This window comes from Mandrillus leucophaeus, unplaced genomic scaffold (assembly GCF_000951045.1).
Source record: "Mandrillus leucophaeus isolate KB7577 unplaced genomic scaffold, Mleu.le_1.0 Scaffold378, whole genome shotgun sequence".
Classification (NCBI taxonomy): Eukaryota; Metazoa; Chordata; class Mammalia; order Primates; family Cercopithecidae; genus Mandrillus; species Mandrillus leucophaeus.
This window is the reverse complement of record NW_012104009.1, coordinates 1,812,900-1,836,072: the sequence shown is the minus strand read 5'-3', so window position 1 is coordinate 1,836,072 and position 23,173 is coordinate 1,812,900. Positions and strand designations below refer to the sequence as shown.

General features: G+C 37.4%; 1 protein-coding gene across 3 annotated transcripts; it reads right to left on the bottom strand.

Annotated features, from left to right (window-relative positions):
* Nucleotides 1–564: 564 nt before the first annotated feature.
* Nucleotides 565–22,958, bottom strand: CISD1 (CDGSH iron sulfur domain 1). 3 transcript variants are annotated; one of them, XR_001007166.1, is made up of 4 exons: nucleotides 22,714–22,958; nucleotides 14,770–14,975; nucleotides 3,772–3,968; nucleotides 565–3,251 (listed from the first exon to the last, which is right to left on the bottom strand). XR_001007166.1 is itself a non-coding variant. In XM_011990342.1 (4 exons), exons 1-4 carry the CDS (start codon nucleotides 18,890–18,892, stop codon nucleotides 3,879–3,881), a joined length of 435 nt encoding a protein of 144 aa, XP_011845732.1. In that variant the 5' UTR covers nucleotides 18,893–18,896; the 3' UTR covers nucleotides 565–3,878. The 3 variants fall into 3 exon arrangements, 2 of the variants coding, with proteins under 2 accessions (XP_011845732.1, XP_011845733.1); XM_011990342.1 differs by lacking the exon at nucleotides 22,714–22,958 and adding exons at nucleotides 15,874–15,968; nucleotides 18,849–18,896 and having other exon boundaries at nucleotides 565–3,968; XM_011990343.1 differs by having other exon boundaries at nucleotides 565–3,968.
* Nucleotides 22,959–23,173: the final 215 nt, after the last annotated feature.

Genomic DNA, 23,173 nt, shown 5'->3' with positions numbered 1-23,173 from the left:
AGGGTAGACTGCATTGGAAAAATGAAGGCTGAGACATTTTAAAAGTTTAAAATCATAGTATTCAAGGAAAACACACAGCATTATTGTTCAGAATAAAGAGAAGAAACCTGTTAAGAAAGTTCAGGATTAAAAAAAAAAGATTACTGTGCAGATATGGATAACATAAGTGGAACTCTACTTTTCATAGTTGGGAGATTCTGAAATAAATTTAACAGACATTGCTAAGTTTAACCGATGATAAAGCCGTAACAGACATAAACTCTCTTGTCTGTATCTCATGTCTATCTTGTATAATGAGTTAGATAAACCACTGCTTATGAAATTGTTGGCAAACAGTATCACCAGCAGAAAAATTATTTACCTCCCAGTAATGAGCATTCAGGCAGGTGGACAACGCTCAAAATTATTTTAAATGAAAAAGCTGGGAATCTACACAATGCTGCATATTTACAAATGAAAATGGTGTCACAATTAAAGAATAAACTATTAACATGAATTAACTTCTGGTTATCTGTAAGGGACAGGTTGGAAGAACTAGAAATACATTATCCACAGAGATACAGGTATTAAAGAGAACATCTACTTTACACAATATCTAGCTGACAACATTCTAAGCTCAGCATTTTTCTGTTCCATGCTTGGTGTTGAACTGTCTTTTTTGTTGTTCAGGGATGTAAGAGCTAACACCACAGCAACACTTCTAATTTATAATTTTATATTTCTTTACTGATTAGACAATTTTTCCCCTTTAGGGTGATTCCTGGCAATTTCAGTTAACACATGTTAACAATCGATCTCCCTGTTGTGTGTTTTATTTAATCATTTAAAGTTATGGGTTGGGAAGACATTAGGATGTATTGCCTTTACCCTTGGTTTGGATCCATGATGGTAAACCGAACGAAAGTAAAGACTTTTTTTTTTTTTAATAGTAACTTTCCGTGAAGCGTCAACACATTGTGCTAATGAAAAATTCCATATAACACAAACTAAATTTCAAAAGAAAACTGTTATTTTAATACCTTAATAAGTCTCAGACCTTTAGATAGGATGTTAGCTTAGTGGTTTCCAGACTCTTAAATTCCATGGAGCAGTGAAAAAAAAAAAAATAGGGACCAATATTGTGCTGCCACCTTATTATTTTGCCAAGCTACTACCATCAACATTTCATAAAAGACACTTCAATACCATAAGAGCTGAAATAATCATAATAAAAAATCAAATTTGAGCTTTCTATCAGCATTATTTACATTTTTCCTTTGAGGAGAGCTGAAAATTTAGTCTTGGCCTAGAATCTGGGAACAATTGCCTAAAATGCCATTTAGTCCATTCACTTCACAATTTAAAAGGCTGAGAGGTGAGTGGCTTTGCCTGAGGTCAGCTAGTATTAAAATCAAGGAGAAAAAGCACAGCTTTTGACAGCTAGAATTACACACCCTCACAGATACCCAAGCACAAAATACCGTATGTTGCTAATCAGGAGTCATAGTCAACGCCTATCTTAAAGCAAAATCAAATCAAAAACCTACCTAACTAATGTAAAATCAAAAAATCTCACCTACTTTGTAGTCGAAATAGTAGGTATACATGGTTGTAGCTGTTTTTGTCAAGAGAATAAATCATAAATTACCATAATTATATAACCTATGCCATAAATAGTGTGAGCTTCTAATTCTCCAAAATGTTTCTCTGTCTCAATTATATGGTCTACAGATGCCTAATAAATGTCTGTTGCATGAACAGATGAACAAGGTTTTTCACATTAGAAACTTCTCAACCTAGTAAAAACTCTTCAGAAGTAATCAGAATATAAATGACACAGAGAAAAAGGATGAAAGCCCCACTTGTCTTGCCTCAACGAAATAAAAAGCACTTAGAAGCATTAAGGTGCTTAGCTAGAACAGTAATTGCACACGATGATTTCTGTGTAAAAAAAATCTCATATTAACCTAACCACACTCACCTTGGTGTTTAGGTTAAATAACCTGAAAAGGTTTTAATCATAAATGAATGCTAGTTCAAGAGCATGTAAAAATTTTAACATGACCTTGAAAATACATTTACCTAATTATTTTGGCCTTTCAAAATGCTCAAGATCTATATTTCACAGTAAGGTGGTCATACATATACACACACTCATATAATCCTACAGTTTTGAGAACTGGTACCAGGTTCCCCCTGACGTTACAAAAACGCATGACTAACAATATAATTTCAAATTCAAGATAAAGAACAGTCTGTTATGTTAGAAGGATGTCCCTTTATCAGAAACATTGGGAGCTGATGCATTTAGTTTTCTACAAAACAATTCATCTTTAAAAGCATGATTGCTCTGTTTTGTTGACATGTATACTTATTTTAAAAAGGAGGTGGGCAAAGAAAAAATTTACCTTAAGAATCTAATAGAATCAGTTTGTAGGATTTTAGATTTTATGATGAATATGTGACTTAAAGACATATCCAAGTTAGTTACACAGGCTTCTTAAAACCACTGTACAATTCCGTTACCAACTTTTATCTACAGTAATACACAAAACTATGTATTTAAAAATAGCCATGATGATATATTACAGAGGAATGTTGATGTCAGGTTTGATTCCTGTCAAGGTAAATGGATTTTATCAAGTACAAACCTGTGATCGACTACTACTGAGAATTCATGTATACTAAAATAAATAATGAAGATGTTTACCAGCTTAATCAATTTCAATTATGTTTGCCCAATTTTCTATATATTTTGCCATGATTTTCCTTCTAACGTATGAAATTCAAAAATCTAATCTCTCTTTAAAAATATTATGAATTATTTGTCTTAACTCTTCTATTGCTAATTATTTTGTTTTTATATTTTTTTTTCTGAATCAACAATGAATGCAATGTTTCTGCTCTGAGTCTTTGAAGAATATTACATAAACAAACACTCGTCTTCAAACTTTTGCTTTTAAGAAAAAGATCACACAATTTAAAAGCCAGTGCTTCATTAGCTAGAGTGGGAAAAAAAAAATCTTCCCACGCCTTTGATCTAATCTTGTGACTACTATTTCTGTCAGGATATGTGGCTTAGTGATTAAAAGGCTTGACATTATGTGCTCCAATTCCTTCAAAGTCCTCAGTTCAAGTGCTTACCATTCCTTGGGCCAGAATTCTGGCACATTAGATTTTAAGACATTCTTCATGACTAATTTAAATCTAATATCACTTTTAACTAAATTTTCACTATTGGCTCCTTTAATGGAGCCATCTTCATTAAATATCTATGAAGATGAATACGAAGAAGTTACCACCCCTTTATTATTGACCTTACTTGTGAAATTAAGCAGAATAACATTCATCAATTATTTTGGTCGAAAACTGTGAAAAACAGAAGCCATACTTTCTCAGTGTCATTTCCAATGTCAGGAAAATCAAGGTCACAACAGGTCTTTCCTAGATTGTATTAAGAAATTTATATAGCTGTATCACATCATATTTAGTTTCTAGGTTAATATGAAAAGACGGTAATTTTTCTTTGAAACTTACAAGTACAATCTGCAAATACATAATTTTGAGAATAATTTAATATGTTGACTTCAAGATACAACTATATTCTATGTAAGATACAACTCTATATGTCAGTATTTTAAAGAAACGGATCCTTACAAGACCAAAATAACCCACAGGCCACGAGGTTGGTTTTTCCTTTCTTTTTTTTTTTTTTTTGTTTAAACAAATGTGCACCACGATGTTTCATCAAGACAAATGCCATGAATATGAAAGCTGCAGTTTGCAATATACCACATTTAGAACCCAGCGAAGGTGAATTAGACAGAGGTGGTAGTCATTCTAATTAAACAATCAGGTAACTTCACGACAAGCTGATTTGCAGCATCAAAAGTGTCCATTTAAGTTTCTTTTTTCTTGATGATCAGAGGGCCCACATTGTCTCCAGTCTCTTCGTTATGTTTTGTGTGAGCCCCATCACAGAATGGGAACTAGGAAGAGAAAGAATGAATGTGAAACATCTAATCTCAAAATCAGTATTATGCTTGGCAGAGTGGAAGGTGATGCTTAATTCACATAACATCACCTAAAAGATTTTCTTGGCTGTCTTATATAGGCTTTCTTAAACAGCATATGTAAACTATACTACTTAGTAAGAGGAAGAAATTGACTTCAGCATAATACACCCATCATTTACTGAATTTCACTGTGATTTTGATGAGTGTTGAAGGCCTTTTTTATGTTTATATATTATTAGTTACATTCCTTTCTAGTGAATATGTCTATTGCCTATTTACTTCTAAGAGTTTAAGTTCATTTATTTAAAATCAATTTGTGGTCAGGCGCAATGGCTCATGCCTGTAATCTCAACACTTCGGGAGGCTGCGATGGGTGGATCGTTTGAGGTCAGGAGTTCAAGACCAGCCTGGCCAACATGGTGAAACTCTGTCTCTACTAAAAATACAAAAATCATCCAGGCATGGTGGCAAGTGCCTGTAATCCCAGCTTCCCGGGAGGCTGAAGCTTGAACCTGGGAGGTGGAAGTTTTGGTGAGCCGAGACTGCACCACTGCACTCCAGTCTTGCTCTCAAAACATATAAAAATAAAAAATAAAAATCAATTTGCATATTATCCCTTTATTTTTGCAGCAATCTTTCCCAAATCTTTTCATTTTGCTTATTTTTTCATGTTCTCAATTTCTCCACTTTCATACAAACATGCCAATATCTCCCTTTTTAACATCATTCATGGAGACAGCTTTCTTCTAGAGATGTGACAAATATAAATTTCCGTTCATTTTCATGATTTCACATTTCATATAGCCCATTTGAATCACAGCACACATTATTTTAATTTTGCTATAAAAAACACAATTTTACCCCAGAGTTTCTCAAGGTGACTGGACTATGGACACTTTAAATTTTGATTTCTATTATCATAGTTTTCTGTAGAACACACTTTGCAAATGCTGTTCTAAGATCCTGTTGCTTCAGTATTACTGGAGGCTGTTGCTTCCCACACTAATACCTTTATTCATAATGTTATCAAAATAAATTATACATGTGAAAGCACCTATTTATAGCTTCTATGTTATGTTGATCAGCCTACTACACTGGGATATTTGTATTTTAAACATTTCAGTGTTTTGTAGGGCTAGTTTTCCTTCATTATTCGTCTTTGTTAACTTTATTAACTTTATCACTTTATTCCTCCAGATAAGCTTGAGAATATTTTTTGCCAAGTCTTAATTTCTTTTGTAGTTTTCATTGTTAGATCTCATGTATATTCTGGTAAGATTATTTCTGTCATATTTTTAAACACTATTATAATTAGTTATTTTCATATCTGAACTCTTACTATATAAAATCATTTTTAACAAGTATATCCTTCTCTATTATAAAATGAAAAAATAAGAATTTAATAATATTTTACTTAACTCCTCAGGATTTTACACTTAGAAGGTATAATTATCAGTAATTTTTTTGCTTCTCTATATTTGTATCTTTTATTTCTATTTCATGTCAAATGACGAGAGCTAGCAACTTTGCATTAATCTTGGCGTTTTGAATGTATCTGCAATCTAAAATCTAGAGTTTCACTGTTTAGTTTAAGGTACACTGTTGCTTTGAAGAAGACTATTCAGAAGAGTAAAGTAAGAGGAGCCTTAGCCTTATGAGTAACAAGTACCTCATTATGTGCAGTGCAGGGAATATAATAGATCAGTGAAACTTGACAATGATGGTATTTAATCTTAAACTTTGATATCCAAAAGTCTACTTGATGTTAAAGTAATCAAATTTTAATCTATCTGTAAATAATTGCAAGAGGCACTAAATTAGTTAAAAATCACAGAAAAACTCAAGTCATTGGTATATCTTATATTTTCAGATATAAACTCTATCCTGTCATAGAGGGCAGTGTAAATGTAATATATGTAAAGTTTACATTATTTCTTTTTTTGAGGTCAATAAGATGTGGTACACAGTATATTCATATTAGAAACAAGCCTTTGATGCAAAAACATATAGTTAAGCTTTCAGTTTTTTCTTGGCATGGATGAGGAAAGAGGCTATAAAAATTAAACTAAAATGTATCCCATAGCAAAGTACAGCATTTCAAAGTGACATATGTTTAATAAACAAACACAGATGATTTTACAGTGAGTATAAAAGCTTACACTGTAAAGATTCTATTTTTATAAATAGCACACACAAAACACTTCACTGTAAATCCACACAGGCTACATTTCTGAAAAATGAAATATTTCTAAATAACTTACTGAAATGGCATGTTTAACTTTTCTTTTTTAATCTTACGTTGAAAATATTAGAAACTAACATTTTCTCAAATTATTTTCTTTCATACACAGAGTAGGAGAGAAATCTATAGAAAAATATACAAAGAAAATCTTACAAAATATTAAGAAAGTCATATGTCGAAAGTGAGAATACACTTTTTCTAACCACCCAATTCTGCCTAAAAACTGAAATTAGCCTGTTTCTTCATATTCTTAAAAGCAAACACATAAACAAATAAACATTTCTTTAAAAAGCAAGTTTATCCCGGTTATTAGTTAATAAACTTTCATGTGCTTAAAGTGCACAAAGCTTTTATGCCTTTAAAATGTAAACTAGGCGTATAATTTTGTTCAGAGACATATTTTTTCAATGGTACTTTTTATACCACGTAACCCCAGTTACTGTGTTATGTGTCTTGCTTTATTTCTGACCTAAGCAGGAAAAAGATAATGTGTGGCGGATATACACTTTTTTTTTTAAAGAGATTAAATTAGATTGCACAGTGGTGCAATCGCAGCTCAGTGAAGCCTCAATCTCCCAGGCTCAAGTGAGCCTTCCATCTCAGCCTCCTGAGTAGCTAGGACTATAGGTGCATGCCATCCCACTCAATTGATTTCTACATTTTTTTTTGTGGAGACAATGTTTCACTACATTGCCAGTTACATTCCCAAAGTGTTGGAATTACAGGCCTAAGCCACTGTGCCTGGCTTTATATACTTTCAAATACAATGTAGGAAGTACAGTAATTTTTACATTAAATAATATACAAAAATGAGAATTTTATTAACCCTTTTTCATTAAAAATTTTGAAATTTGTTAAATTGTTTTAAATTATGAAAAAAACACACAAAGAATATTAAATTCAGTTCATGTAGTATTGACACAATTTGTTGTAAGATGTCAGTGTTTGTTTATTAACAAATCCTGGAAAAAGACTATAAATCAAATTTCCTTTATGTCCAGAAAACATCCTTTTATGTTTTTAACCTAATTTGAACACTACAAATCCCAAATATCTTTAAAAGTGGGGAAGAAAATGTTAGAAGAAGCTGGAATAAAGGTTCAGTAGAAAAAACACTGGAGATCCTTGCTCTCCACCTGGAAAGCTAGCAATGCTATTTGGATCTTCATAAAAACACAAGATTTCTTTTTCATAGTCCCACATCTCAAGTTATGTCTCTGTTTTGAGGGTAATTCAAGGTAGAAAAAATGCTCCTCTTTGACTTATCTCTTCCACCTGAAACAATTTTCTTTTAAAGACTATCTTCCTTCTCTGAACTTTGTACTTTATATTAGTTTTGATTTTCTGTCCCAAGGAAGTTGCCTGGCACCATTTTGGCTCATCACCATAAACTGTCCAGAAAAATATGCTTGTTTTGGTTGAGAAAGAAAACTGAAGTAATGAGATTTTTTGAGACTACCCTAGAGATTATGACATTTTATACCATTCTTATGTACCTACTTCAGTAAACCTAAGACAGTAACTATAATATGAAATTAAGAGCTATTAATGAAGAGCTAAAAACAAAGAGAAATTAAGGTTTTTGTAAGACTGTCTTTATGTGGATTGGCCAAGGAATGTCACCAACATTCAGAATATCGTTTTATGAAGAAAGACTCAGTAAAACCCACTTCTAAGCCATTAACAGGATGGAGGATTTCTCTTTTTCCCCCAACACCCGCCCCCTCCCCAACAACAACAACAACAACAAAAAACAACCCAGGATCAAGCCTACTACCAATGACAAAAGTATCAAACTCAAATCTTCCACTGTAAATGAAAGAAAATGAGTCTAAATTGTCCAGTTGCATTTCATTTCAGTTTCAGTTGAGCTCCTGATGTTAACTGGGAAGTCTTTCCTCTCTTTCTTCTTAGTCTGTATTCTTTTGCTGTCCTTGTTTGAACTGCCTCCTAGGTGGCCATAATACAACTCAGCAAATGATGTAACCAACCTGAAGTTGCAGGGAGAGGAATCTAGCAATACTACATCCCATAACCTTCCCTCTTACATCAGAGTCCTTTCATCTTTTTGTTTCGAAAGCAAGACTCTCTCTTCCTTTTTAAGGCTGCGTTTCACATCTGTGCTCTTACTCTCATTTCCTTCCAGCCTTTGTCAAGATACCACTGTCTCAAATACTATTTTTCCCTGTAGTCACTTTAATCATTTCCTCTATACTGGCTCATTTCATTCTCACTTCAAATATGGACAGCCCTTTTGTGAAATACAGTCGGCCCCATCTGTATCTGTGGGTTCCACATCCACGGATTCAACCAACTGCGGATAGAAAATACTCGCTAAAATAATTGTATAGGTACTGAGTATGTACACTTTTTTCCTTGTCATTATTTTCTTTTTTTTTTTTTGAGACGGAGTCTCGCTCTGCCGCCCAGGCTGGAGTGCAGTGGCCGGATCTCAGCTCACTGCAAGCTCCGCCTCCCGGGTTCACGCCATTCTCCTGCCTCAGCCTCCCGAGTAGTTGGGACTACAGGCGCCCGCCACCTCGCCCGGCTAGTTTTTTGTATTTTTTAGTAGAGACGGGGTTTCACCGTGTTAGCCAGGATGGTCTCGATCTCCTGACCTCGTGATCCGCCCCTCTCGGCCTCCCAAAGTGCTGGGATTACAGGCTTGAGCCACCGCGCCCGGCCCCTTGTCATTATTTTCTAAACAATACAGTATAACAACTATTTACATAGCCTTCACACTGTATTAGATATTATGTGCAATCAAGAGATGATATAATAATTTAAAGTATACAGGATTATGTGCATAGCTTATAGGCAAATACTGTCATTTTAAATCGGGGCTTGAGCATTCTCATATTTTGGTATCCATGGGAGGTCCTGGAACCAATCCACGGTCACCGAGGGAAGACTGTATTATAAAATAAACCAATTTCTGGTCTGGACACAGTGGCTGACACCTGTAATCCCAGCACTCTGGGAGGCCAAGGTGGGTGGATCACTTGAGGTCAGGAGTTCAAGACCAGCCTGGCCAACATGGTGAAACCTCCTCTACTAAAAATACAAAAATTAGCCGGTCACAGTTGTGCATGCCTGTAATCACAGTTACTCAGGCGGTTGAAGCACGAGGACTGCTTGAACCCAAAAGGTGGAGGCTGCAGTGAGCTGAGATCACGCCACTGTACTCCAGCCTGGGTGACAGAGCCAGACTCTGTCTCAAGAAAAAGAAAAAAAAAAGCCAAGCCAATTTCTGAAACATCAGATGACATACCAATGCTGGCAAGAGAAGCACTGGACAAGAGGGAAGGATATGTTTTTTAAAAAAGTAATTTCTGCACATTACTAAGAAATCTGATTCACTGGTGTTGAGACACCTGCTCAAAATGTTACAGACACATAACAGGTTACTAGTGACTGCACCTTAAGAATGAATTAGAATTGAAGTTTGTATCGCATATAACATTTTTTCCATTGGTAAAATGATGTTTAAATTTTGTTATAAATACAACTGGTTTGTATGAGGGAAAAATTACTGACTATAAACTAAAGGTAGCCACTTAATCAAAGGTATTAATTAGTCTTTGTGAACTGGCATGCAAGTGTGTGACTTGGCACCTGTGTGATAACCTTAGAACCACAGGAATGTGGGGAGTTTCCAAAAGTGTCTGAAGAATATTAACATTTGTTAACTTGGATAATATTCAAAGCAAACTGTTAATTGATTAATGCAGGAATAAGTGCCCAAGATGCAATGAAAATTCAGAACTGACAAATTCAAGACACAAAGAGGATCACTAAATGGCATAAAAGATAAGCCAGAGGGAAAAAAAAAAAAGGCAGGAGAAAACTGGAAATAAAATGACTGGTCTCATTCTCTCTCCTGAAGTTCACCTACGGGAAATGGCAGTCTCTGGCCTAACCATCTGGAAACTCTAAATTGTAAAATGAAAGAATAATCCTGGAATGTTCTGAATTATAAAGTCTAATAAACATTTACACCACTAGTTTGTATCCATTGGTGATTCTTCCCAAAATATTTGAGATCTTAGTTCATGAAAGCCCACATTTACTTCATTGGATTCTTTGCCCTCTGGGAAAACTGAATCAAAGCAAACACACTTTACTTGATCTCAAAGCCAAGCTGTAGTGGTCACTCAAGCAATTATCTTACTTTTCTTTCCATTCACTGTTGCATCTACTGAAATCTGACATAGACTGCTGTCATTTCTTTGTTAGTTAATTCACACTTTAACTCACCTGGATATAGCTTCTATTCTAATTACTCCGTTGAAATGACACCAAAAGGGCAATTGCTTAATCTAATAGTCTTGTCTATTCACGTAGCTATCTTTGCATAGGCCAATGTTCAGTACTAAATCTTTGAAACTTTTCCCTCTTCTACTTTGAAGCTATGGTATTTTTAGTTTTATTCTAACCTCTCTGGCCCATTCCATCTCCTTAAATGGCTCTTGTGCCCTTTCCAAAATGCAGAAAATTCCCCAAGATTTCATATTTAGCCCTTGATTTTTATCCATATCAAAGATCAGTTGCATTCCTACACTTGACTCATCAGTTTTGCTGATCTATATCTCCAACCCTGATGTCTCACATTTCACGCTGTCTGCTGTGTATTTCCATTCAACTACCACCTCAAATTCGCTCTCTGAAGCAGAACTTATAGCTGTCCTGGAAAATTAGCCTTTCACCTCGAATCTCTTATTTCTGTTAATGGCATAACCCTCTTCTAATCCTACATGCTTAGATCCTTCAATGAGCTTTAGTTTTTCTCCCCTAGTCTTTCACACAGAAGTCAGTGCATTTGGCTGATCCTTTCCCCGAAATGTTTCATGTCTGCTCATTTGTCTCCATTTCCATAGCTAGCACCCTGGTAAAAGTATCATAACTCTATGTCTGAAACCCCTGTCAAGAAGCTCCCCATGTCTGGAGTCACAAACTCCTCACACTGTCCTCAAGACTCTCCTCAATTTAGATTTATTCCTTGAGGGGAGGGCAGTACAAGAACCAGACTAGATTCTTTAACCATTTCACCTTTGTTCACAAGTCCTTTCTTGCAGATTTTGAGAGTCTCCAATATATGCAGTTTATTCAAATGCTACCAATTTTTCTCAGAGCAATTTGACTCCCAAGTATATGACTATGCTTTCCCAGAAGATGTGGTCTATTTTTAATTAAGACACAAACAAACAAACAAACAAAAAAAAAACAGAGACTGGGTCTCACCATGTTGCCCAGGCTGGTCCTGAACTCCGGGCCTCAAGTGATCCTCCTGCCTTGGCATCTCAAAGTATTAGGATTACAGGTGTGAGCCACTGCATCCAGCCTTACGGTCCAATTTCTTCCTCTTAGCTTCCATTTATTTAGACCACTTACACTGCATGTACTATATACATCTGTGACATCTGTTTTACTCTTTAATGTTTCTCACGCATGCACATATAGTAGATAGTAAATGAACTACTGAAGATCACTGACTAAAGAACTATAAAACTCCAACTTAGAAATTCCACAATTTCTAGATGTATTACTTTACTATTTTCCAGTAACCCCACTAGTACTTATCAACAATTCCAAATTCCAAATGAATAGTGCTCTTCATAATTTGTTGTAATGGGCCTATTAATTTTTGGTTTATATTCAATATACTCATCAAGGAGTTTTTGAACAAAATGGCATAACCTAAGTACTTTATCATTGGATTGTACAACAGCAAACCTATTGGGAGAAAGGAGTGAAATATGCTTTCTAGTGTGCGTTCAGTAACCCTTATCTGAAATACTTGGTCATAAGAAAATGAAAAGAAAATGTTTAGGACCAGAAGAGTTTTGGATTTCAGATTTTTTCAACTTTTGAAATGTTTGCATATCCCTAATGAGGTTATCTTTGGGGATGGGATCCAAGCCTAAACATAAAATTTACTTATGTTTTATATATACCTTATACACGTAGCCTGAAAGTAATTTTTTTTTTTTTTGAGATGGAGTCTTGCTCTGTCGCCCAGGCTGGAGTACGGTGGCTAGATCTTGGCTCACGGCAAGCTCCGCCTCCCAGGTTCACGCCTTTCTCCCGCCTCTGCTTCCCAAGTAGCTGGGACTACAGGTGTCCGCCACCACATCCAGCTAACCTTTTGTATTTTTAGTGGAGACGGGGTTTCACCGTGTTAGCCGGGAGCCGATCTCCTGACCCTCGTGATCCACCCGTCTCGGCCTCCCAAAGTGCTGGGATTACAGGTGCGAGCCACCACGCCCAGCCGCTTGAAAGTAATTTCATACACTATTTTACACAGTTTTGTGAATGAAACAAAGTTTGTATACAATGAACCATCAGAAAGCAAAAGTGTCACCATCTCAGTCACACATGTGGACAATCTGTGGTTATCTTGCATCACCATCATTCCCGACTACGAATTTATATGCTACTGATAAGCAAACATTTTCTTGCATGTATTCACATGTGAGTACTTAACAGTAAAAAACATACCATACCATTAATTCAGTTAAAAAAAAAAAGTGCTCCGGGAAATTAAGCAGCATAGCAGCACCACCAGAATACCGACATCAGCAGCTGGGGGGGCCTTTTTTTCCCTTTGGGTCACTGAATTAACTGTGTCCTGTGTGCCTGTGTTTTGACTTCAACTGGTGAACCGTCACATGAGGTCAGGTGTGGAATTTTCCACTTGTGGTATCATGTCAGTGTTCAAAATATTTCAAATTTTTGAGCCTTTCAGATTTCAAATTTTTGGATTATTTGGATTAGAGAAATCCAAATAAGAAGGTACAGCTTAGCCTGTACCTAGTATGTGGCTTCTTCCATATTTGTGACAAGTTATTTGTGAAAATGACCCTCTACTATGGGAAGAGATCCCAAACATAATGTGCTTTCAGAAACAGATACATCGTTTTTATTGATTTTTTTGAGGGCCCTTTAACGTCATTTTTTTTTTTTTTTGTAAAATCCATTGTATTTTATTTTTTGAGACAGGGTCTCACTCTGTTGCTGGAACACAGTGTGGTGCAATCACAGCTAACTGTAGCCTCAATCTCCTGGGCTCAAGTGATCTTCCTGCTTCAGTTTCTTGAATAGCTGGGACTACAGAGGCATGCCACCATGCCTGGCTATTTTTTTTTTCAAGAGATGGTCTCACTATGTTGCCCAGGCTGCTCTTGAACTAATGGGCTCAAGTGATCTGCCTCAGCCACCCAAAGTGCTGGGATTACAGGTGTGAGACACCACGCCCTGCTGAAATTCATTTTATTTGAATGCTAAGAGTGGTAGTACAGTGTTTATACTATGTTTCTCACAACACACCAGAAATCCCAAAGCCATTCGGTGTACAAATCCTTTTGAGTTGCTTGAGACAGTATAGTCTCGCTCTGTGGCCCAGGCTGGAGTGCAGTGGCCGGATCTCGGCTCACTGCAAGCTCCGCCTCCTGGGTTTACGCCATTCTCCTGCCTCAGCCTCCCGAGTAGCTGGGACTACAGGCGCCCGCCACCTCGCCCGGCTAGTTTTTTGTATTTTTTAGTAGAGACGGGGTTTCACCGTGTTAGCCAGGATGGTCTCGATCTCCTGACCTCGTGATCCACCCGTCTCGGCCTCCCAAAGTGCTGGGATTACAGGCTTGAGCCACCGCGCCCGGCCTACTACTAGCTGCCATCATGTCTAAAACCTGCAGGTTTCACAGATGACACTTCCAAAAGGGACTTGATAAAACACAATTCTCATATAAGAAAATAAGATTTTAGGATCCTATATTGTTAGATATTTAACTGGAGGAGTTGCAGCTGAAAGAAGGTATAGGACATTTACCAGGTAAGTTTTTACAGGTAATTTTAAAGAAGTTTCTTTTCAAATTTCTAACACTTGTCTTAGTATCCGGTGTTTGGAAGCTCAAAAAAATATTTTACTTCTTTGGCTTCTCTTTGTGATTAGGCTGTACACTTCACTTCCTGGGACAGTGGAAGCTAAGAAATCCTAAGAGCAAATTAAAGGGATTTTTCTCTTTTCTTTGGCCAAGAATATGGTTAAATCTGCCTGAATTCGATGAAGGTACAATGTAATTCTACTGCATACTGGTTAGATATTTTAGAAAATATATTCCTTTAAGAGCGTATGGAAGACAAAGAAGAATAGGATTCAAAAAAAAAGAAAATGAAAGAAAGAAGGAAGGAAGGAAGGAAAGAAAGAAGGAAAGAAAGAGAGAAAGAAAGAAAGAAAGAAAGAAGGAAGGAAAGAAAAAGAAAGGGGATATTATAACAGGTCAGGCGTGGTGGCTTATGCCTGTAATCCCGGTTACTCAGTGGTTGAGGCACAAGAATCGCTTGAACCCAGAGGTGGAGGTTGCAGTGAGCCGAGATCCCACCACTGCACTCCCACCTGGATGACAGAATAGACTGTCTCAACAACAACAAAAAAGGGATATCATAACAATATCTGGTGATACAAGTCTGACAGAATAATTTAAAAGGAAATATAACATTAAAAATGGTACTGTATGAAGGAATGGTTTTCCTCACCTTTTTGGACCTCCAACAACGGCAGTACACAGCTTTATCTCCCAAATCCTCCATGTCAAAAGCATGTACTATCTTGGGGTTGTCTTTCTGGATGTGAAGGTTTATCATAGCTTTATTTCGATGATCTTTAACATAAAATCTTTTGTAAGCTAGATAACCAATTGCAGCTGTCCCAGCAGCAATGGTAACTGCTGCGATCCATTCAACTAGAGCAGGGAAGGAAAAAAGATAATTATCAAAACCATAATATACACTAATAATATCATATGAATGTTCAGAAAATCCAGTTTTTGAGTATTAAGCATCCTAATAGTCCAAGGCTTTTAATGTTAACAAAATGCCCAGAAAACACTGGTATAATAGTCCTTTGTTATGACTTTCCCTGGCCCTTACTGAAGCAATTGTGTATTTTCTGCTGAGTGATGACAGCTACATTAAGAAGAAGAAACTTAAAATTATTATTTTAGAGCTGGAGTTAAAAAAACCCAAAGCTCAATAATCATTTAAAAAGTGTTTATAAGTAGATTTTAAATAACATGTGAACTTGCAGGTACCTATTGCTTAAAAAAAAGAAAAAGCCCTGAAACATAAAAATTCAGATTACAAATAACATTTTGTTATGTTAACAAAATGACTCATTTGAGTTTAAATAGTAAGATCCCTTAGTGATTTTTAAATGATTTAATTTACCAAAACTCAGTTGCAACTATTGCAGAACGCTATAAGAGAAATGATACCCAAAGAAACAAACAAAATAAAACCACCCTTAATGTTAAACACTCAAAGGAATATATGTGGCAGGATTCCAGGTTTCAAAGTCATTCTGCATTCAAAAGGCCTTTTTAAAAAATTTTCAAAGTGTTTTCTCATTAAAATAAAAATCAGAATGTACTAACTTCATTTTTTATAGAAAACATGATTAATATAAGTATAGTTATATTCCCATTTAATAAATTCTAAATTTACTTTCCTATAAAATTCATTTTGAATTTAATGGCATTATTCTGCTTTCTAATAATAAAAACTGTTTGACTAACAAGCCATCTAGTTATTCTTTTCAAGCAGCTTTTCAAGTCTTTAGAAACTCAAGGGCTTAACAACTACCCCAGCTCCAGGCAATGATGGAGAGAAGAAAGTTCTGCATAATCTGGTTAGCCTCAGCCTCAGAGGAGAGTTGTCTATTCCCAGCATGGAGTGGGCTGCAGGAAGAAGTTGAACAGGGGTCAGGATAAACACACTGGACTCCTTCCCAGCACTTCCTGAGTCAGATCTTCAGTGTTTGAAATAAGTTCCCAGACTATCAAATAAAACCCTAGAGAGATAAGTACAAAGAAACACATTCCAAGGCCAAATAAAAACACATAATGAATAATTAGTTGTATAGTTTACTTGCACTATTGAGTCAAATTTCTTATTTCACCATACCTAATAGTACCTTACATAAAACTGGAGCTCAGTCTTCTAAAACTGTAATAGAAAGGATCATTCTCAGTCTCTTGTATGTTGGTCTTCTTTTCTAGTTTATTTAATAATTTAGACTTTATCTAAATTATTCCTGCATCTTGCTCATCTCGTAAGAGAGCATAATTTCCGCCTTTTCTGGTTTATCCTCGCTTTCTAATTAACGTGTTCCTTGGATTTTATTTTCAACCACGGTAGTACTTTTCTTAACAAATTAATTTATACTGTTTTCCTTCCCATAACATTTCCATTCTTTCTTGCTATAATTCCCTAATAAACATTAACATTTCGTCTTTCCCAGGTCCTGCATGACTGAGAAGACAAGTTAATATATCATCTGACAGCTTCAAACCTTTGGCTTCATCAGAAGACGTTTTTTAAGTAGGTACACATTATGTGTAGATTTATCTCAAATTTTAGTGCCACTTCATGGTATTACCCTGTGGTTAATGCAAGCAGGTCTGCAACTTTGCTATGACTTCTAGCTAGATTCATGATCTTCCTTTCTAATGTTATTTACCATGGAACTTTCTTGAGAAAACATTCCCTCTGCCAGGAGCTGTAGCAATCCACTCCTTAGCTAATGGAAAGCCACTCTGAATAGCTAACGTACCTATCACAAAATGGGCTAAAATGCTGCTTTGCATAGTATTGCACCATAACATTTGCTGAACATCATCTTTAGTACAAACTTAAAGGGGGGCAATATCCTAAAAGAATAAAATAACTTCCTTAATGCTGTTGATTTTAGTTATACTTTACTTTTTAGGTGAATTATAAAGTACTTCATAACATATTTGTTGGGATGGCACCCACATATTGCAAAAAGTCCTGAGATCCAAAGAACTACAAAGAACTTTGGCTAGTATTAATTTGTTTCATGATCTAAAAAGAGAATACTATAGGAATTTCTACTTGAAACCCATCATGATAGGTGAAAACAATCTCTCCTAGTCATTAAAACATTCTTCTTGCATTCTTTTTTCTCATATAATTTACCAACTGCACCCACAGGTGACTTTTCTTTTTAAGCTTTACCTCCCTTGGATTTTGTGATGGTGGGAGAGATGACAGAATAACTGACATGGAAAAGGGGTAACACCAAAGGCATCATTGAAAGAAATGGAAACTGACTCCAGATCCCCAAGACTAGCTGCCCCATAGGGGCATCAAAACACACATGGGGAATCAAAACACACACTTTGTGCTCTACCCCCTACTCCCCAGCAAGGGTCACTTGTGACCCTGTGCAAATGTCACAGTACCATGTGTTCGAGCAAAATAGCTTTGTATTTGCTCTGAGGTTTTGAGAAAACAATTCCCATTTCTTTTATTTTTTCCCGTCCCAAATTCTAATTCTCTAATCTCATTAGGGACAAATGCAATAGTTCTCAGAAGTTAAAAAAAAAAATGTTGCTATTTTATCATTTCATGACTGCAGCCTGAATCAGTCTTTTCTGGCAAAAAGCTGTGGATGCCACTGACAACTCTAAAGGAAAAGGAAATTATACACAGACAGACGGATATTTCTGTTGGCACCTTTCAGATACTGGTTCAGACTTGGGATCTAGAAAAAATCCGGAGCATTCTTTGTTTTTCTCTTTTTTTGGAGACAGAGTTTCTACTGCCCAAGCTAGGGTATAGTGGCAGGATCCCGGCTCCATTGCAACCTCCAACTCCCAGGTTCAAGCGATTCTCCTGCCTCAGCCTCCTGAGTAGCTGGGATAACAGGTATGCACCACCACACCTGGCTAATTTTTTGTAATTTTTTTTTTTTTTTAGTAGAAACGGGGTTTTACCATGTGGCCAGGCTGGTCTTGAACTCCTGGCCGCAAGTGATCCACCAACTTCGGCCTCCCAAAGTGCTGGGATTAGAGGTGTGAGCCATGGCACTCAGCCCCTGAGCATTATTTCTGCCTCTTCTGGATTACCCTCACCTTTTTTTTTTTGAGATGGAGTCTTGCTCTGTTGCCCAGGCTGGAGTGCAATGGCACAATCTCAGCTCACTGCAACCTCCGCCTCCCGGGTTCAAGCAATTCTCCTCCCTCAGCCTCCCGAATAGCTGGGATTACAGGCGCTCACCATCATGCCTGGCTAATTTTTGAATTTTTAGTAGAGACGGGGTTTTACCATGTTGGCCGGGCTGGTCTTGAACTCCTGACCTCAGGTGATCCGCCTGCCTCGGACTCCCAAAGTGCTGAGATTACAGGCATGAGCCACCATGCCCGGCCTTCGCTTTTCTTTTCTATAGACATTTCTCAAGGAACAGTTAATTCCTGTAATTAGGTCAAACCCCACCCTACCAGACCTTGTGTAACCGTGCTTTGTGTCTGCACAAATACCATTAAAGATCACAAATGTTGAGAAAGGTAACACTTCTAATAATTTCTAAATAATCCTCCCATTTGCTTATTCTTCCATTGGCATACTATTGTATAATACTTGGTTTTCTCTTTAAAATTATTCAGAAAGAGAGAAAACATGGACTTGTTTCCAAACTCAACAGCCTTGTTTACAACCCAATCTTTGGCTTTTTTTTTTTTTTTTTTTTTTTTTTTTTTTTTTTACCGTGAGCATTATTTTGCTTTAACTTAGGAATCTCTCCCAGCTTCTTTTACCTTAGCTCCTTTTCTGCTCTAAACTGCCCTCTCCAGCCAACCATCAACTGCCATAGAATCATAATGTTTCTTCTCTTCTGTCAGGAGAGGGGGAGGGGAGCTGTGTTTAAACCTTTCCTTCCCTTAGATCTCCCATAGGCTGGTAATTTTTTTTTTTCACAAGGCCTGGCATATAAGTGGTATTCAATAATGTTGGTTGAGTCAAAAGAAATAATGTATGACTACATTAAATTTGCAATTCCTATGTGCAATTTTTCTGTCCTTACACTGCATCGCTCTTATACTAAATGACTTATCTTTACCTTCTTCTTAACCTGCTGTATCAGGGTGTGGAATTTACTCTCTGATACATACATTAAAAACAAACAAAAAACTTCAAGCATATATAAGAAGCTATGTTTAAAAAAACTTTATTATGGACCATTTCAGACACACAAAGGGAATACTATAATGAACCCCATTTACCCTCAACTAGCTCTAACAACCATCAATTTGGCCAATCTATAGCTCCAAACTCCCCCCTTCTTTTTCTTTTTTTTTTTTTTTTTTAGAGAGAGTCTCGCACCGTTGCCCAGGCTAGAGTGCAGTGGCGTGATCTCAGCTCACTGCAACCTCTGCCTCCCGGGTTCAAGCAATTCTCGTGCCTCAGCCACCCAAGTAGCTGGGACTACAGGTATGTGCCACCATGCCTGGCTAATTTTTTGTATTTTTTGTAGAGATGGGGTTTCATCATGTTGTCCAGACTGATCTCGAACTTCTGACCTCATGATCTGCCTGCCTCGGCCTCCCAAAGTGCTGGGATTACAGGCGTGAGCCACCGCGCCCAGCCCTCTTATTTTTCATTTATTGTTTATAACTTACAGGAGCTATCCCCTTTATTTTCAGTATGATCCATACATTCCTTTTCAGACAAAAACAAACCCTTAAATAGTGACTTTAAATGATTGGTGAATTTAGTGAACCAAAACAATATTTTCCTATGTTGAGGTTAAATGAATTAGAAAATTAGTTTCAATAAAATACACAAGAATATAAAAGAGATAAGAATTTATGAAATGTAATTTTGATTACAAGCATTGTAATGATCAGGGTTTGGGATAGATAACGAAATACAAGATGAAGAGACAAATCCCTATGTTGCAACTTGAGGGTAAATTAAAAAAAAGTGATTTCAGGGGAAGGCAGGTTAAGGAAGGCCTTTTAAAATTATCTGGTTTAGTTGGCTTTTTTTTTTTTAAAGATGAGGGTGAATTATGAGTGACTTTAGGCTGAAGAGAAGAAAATCTTCATGAGGTGCTAAATATTTACGAGCAACAGGTATCACTGAGGCAAAGATTTAAGTAAAATAAAACGGCATCTGGAGGACATGGAGAGAGAACAGCCTAAGAGTTAACATCTTCCTTGCAAACAGAAGGGAAAGGGTTAAGGGTGAAAGCAATCAATAAGTGCTAGAGTTATCAAGGAGCAGGATGATGTTCAGAAAGGTCATCTATTTGGATATGAGGAAGAATCATAAGAGACTGGACATGTAGGCAGTGAAGGCCACTTAGTACTAGAAAATATAATAAACTAATGGTCTTATCGACCATACTGGTATGAAGAGCTATCTCAGTGATCAGGATCTTAAGAGTATTTCGGTTCCAATCATTCATTCTCATTGCCTCTGTGCAATTCCAGTCCTGGCCTTGTCCCCGTAAAATTTTATTTATAAACTACCTTTTATTTTTCTTCTGAAGATGAACATGAGTTATGCATATATGTACACACGTTATATTTAACATATATTTATATAGTGCTTACCATTGTCATATATCATTCTAAGCCCTTTATAATTACAAATTCATTTAATTGAGAAGAGACATGGTATCTTCCCCTCAATTAAAAGATCTAAATTGATTTTCAATCCGTAGGAATAAATTTGGTTTAAAGTTTGAGAGTAGAACCAAACTTGTGTGATCTAAACATTAAAAGTTAAATCGCTTTGACATTCTCTGTCCCTACCCTGCCTACTTACTACTATATTGAGGAGGGAAGTGTTGATAGAAGAGATTTACACAGGCTTTGGGCCTCTCCCTACAGTCCTCATGACAACCTGTATGCTTTTTGGTGAAATAAAAAAGTAGTCATGGCAGGGTGTGGTGTCTCACATACGTAATCCCAGCACTTTGGGAAGCCAGGGGACCAAGGAGAAAGGATGGCTTGAGCCCAGGAGTTCAAAGTTGCAGTGAGCTATGATCACAACACTGTACTCCAGCTTGGGCCACTGAGTGAGACTCTGTCTCAAAAAATAGATCATAGTCACTCCTCATAACAAAGCTGAATACTTCCAGTTGAAGCCAATAACCTACTTCAGTGATTTCCTATTCCTTAGGCAATGGAAAATGATTGGGAAAGTTGCCTTTGAATTCCTCTATGGTTAAGACTTGAAAAACAAAACAAAACAAAAAAACTTGTTTAAAAAAGAAATCTTGCAGACTAGCCTGCAGATAGTGGTAAGTCCTAGGGGTTCACCTGTTTTACATTTCAATAATATGCAACCTAAATAACGTTTAGTGTTCATGTACATAAAAAGATCCCACATTTTAAACACACATTGTGGAATCTTTTGGTCCACCTCAAACATGTGCAGTCTTCCTGTAAAATTAAAAGTATCAGCAGCACAAGTCACACGAACATCTCATTTCACAAGTCTTACTCCCAAGAGAACACAGTTTTCCAAAAAACAAAAACAAAAATCACACCCTATTTTAAATGCACCAAGCTGCCTCTATTAAAAAAGTCTCAAGATAAGTATCCTTTAATATAATTTTTGCAAATAATAATCTCTATATCATTAGTAACTTCGAAATGTCATGGAATATCACCCTTACTTAGCCAGGTAAATTTTGTCAACAGAAGTGGAACTCTCCAATTTTTGGAAACTACCTATTAAAAAAGTAGGGCTCAAGTTAGTAGGGACTTTACATTACCTGGCACTACAGATGCTCAATATTTACTGAACGTATTTTTAATTGACCTCTGGACAATCTCTTTGCCTTTACTCAAAACCTTGCGAAGTGGTGTTTTATAGAGGGACAAAGATCACACATACCGTGTGTCTGGTACACAGTATTATATTAACAACTATATCACCACCAAGAATGGTTATAAAGTGAAACTCCACACTAAATGACTGCTTATAAAGTCTCCTAATTTTATTATAAGGGACTTTCTGCGAAATACTGTTTCCAAACGCTAAGTACTAGCATTGGGGAACGAAGACTCAGAAAGCTGAAGGTTCAACGAAGGCGGGTTTCAATTCTTTATCCTGGACTACTGCCACCGAGTGCCAGATGCCAGGGGCATAACAAAAAACCGGGAAAACTGAAGACCTCGGATTGGGATTCATCCCTGGAAAAAAAAAATCTGCAAAACTAAGATGTGATTAGTCATGCAATGCTTCAGGATTGCAGGAAATCGACGTTGTGGCCCGACGCTGACTGAAACAGGAGAAGGGTAAACAGGTTTGCTGTTGTTTTCTCCCACCTTTCCTTTCTTTCCAGGCTCTGTGACTTAAGGATATGAAAGCGTCTTAGAAGAGAACAAGAAAAGCTAGCGGCGCGGTCATTTGGTGTTAGGGTTTGGCTAGTTGGGGGAAACGTGGACTCTGGTCTCGCATGGCCCCAAACCATCAATCCATCCCTGACCTCGCCCCCTTTCCCTATCCCGGCCGGAGCCCGCAGTCGGGCCGAGCACTTGCCCTTCTGCATCTCAAGGTTATAGGACCGGCGGGCGTGTAGGGCAGCGGTAAAACAACCCAGCTGAGCTGCGGGCGCAGCAACCGGTGAGCCTCACCAGCCTCACCCGCTCCCAGGCCCCACTTCACCTCGTACGCTGGAACTGGAAGTCAGACTCATGGCGCCGTCGCTTGCAAGGCGTGTGCACTAGGATACCGAGCACAAACGGGTTCGCACGGCCGGCGAGACTAAAAGGTTCCAGTGCCGTACTAAGGGCACCGACTCCGCGCTGCTACCGCGCAGGCGCCGCGGCGGGTCGTAAGCACGTGTGTGAGCTCGACCCTGGTAGGTGCTGAGCATGCGTGGAGCTGTGCCCTGGGCCTTAAGGAAGTCTGGACTCCGGATTTTGACAGCCACGGGCGCTGGGAGGACGAAAAGACTTAGATAGCAACGGAGTTTGCGCAACGCCGAGGGGCGGGGCCCTGAAGCGGAGGGGCAGGGCCCTGGGATTAGGGAATCCAGGCCAGATTTTACGTCTCTTCCAGGTGTGTGGGCTTCTGGGGACAGAGACAGGTGTTAATAGGACAGTTACTTTAATCAGATACCTAA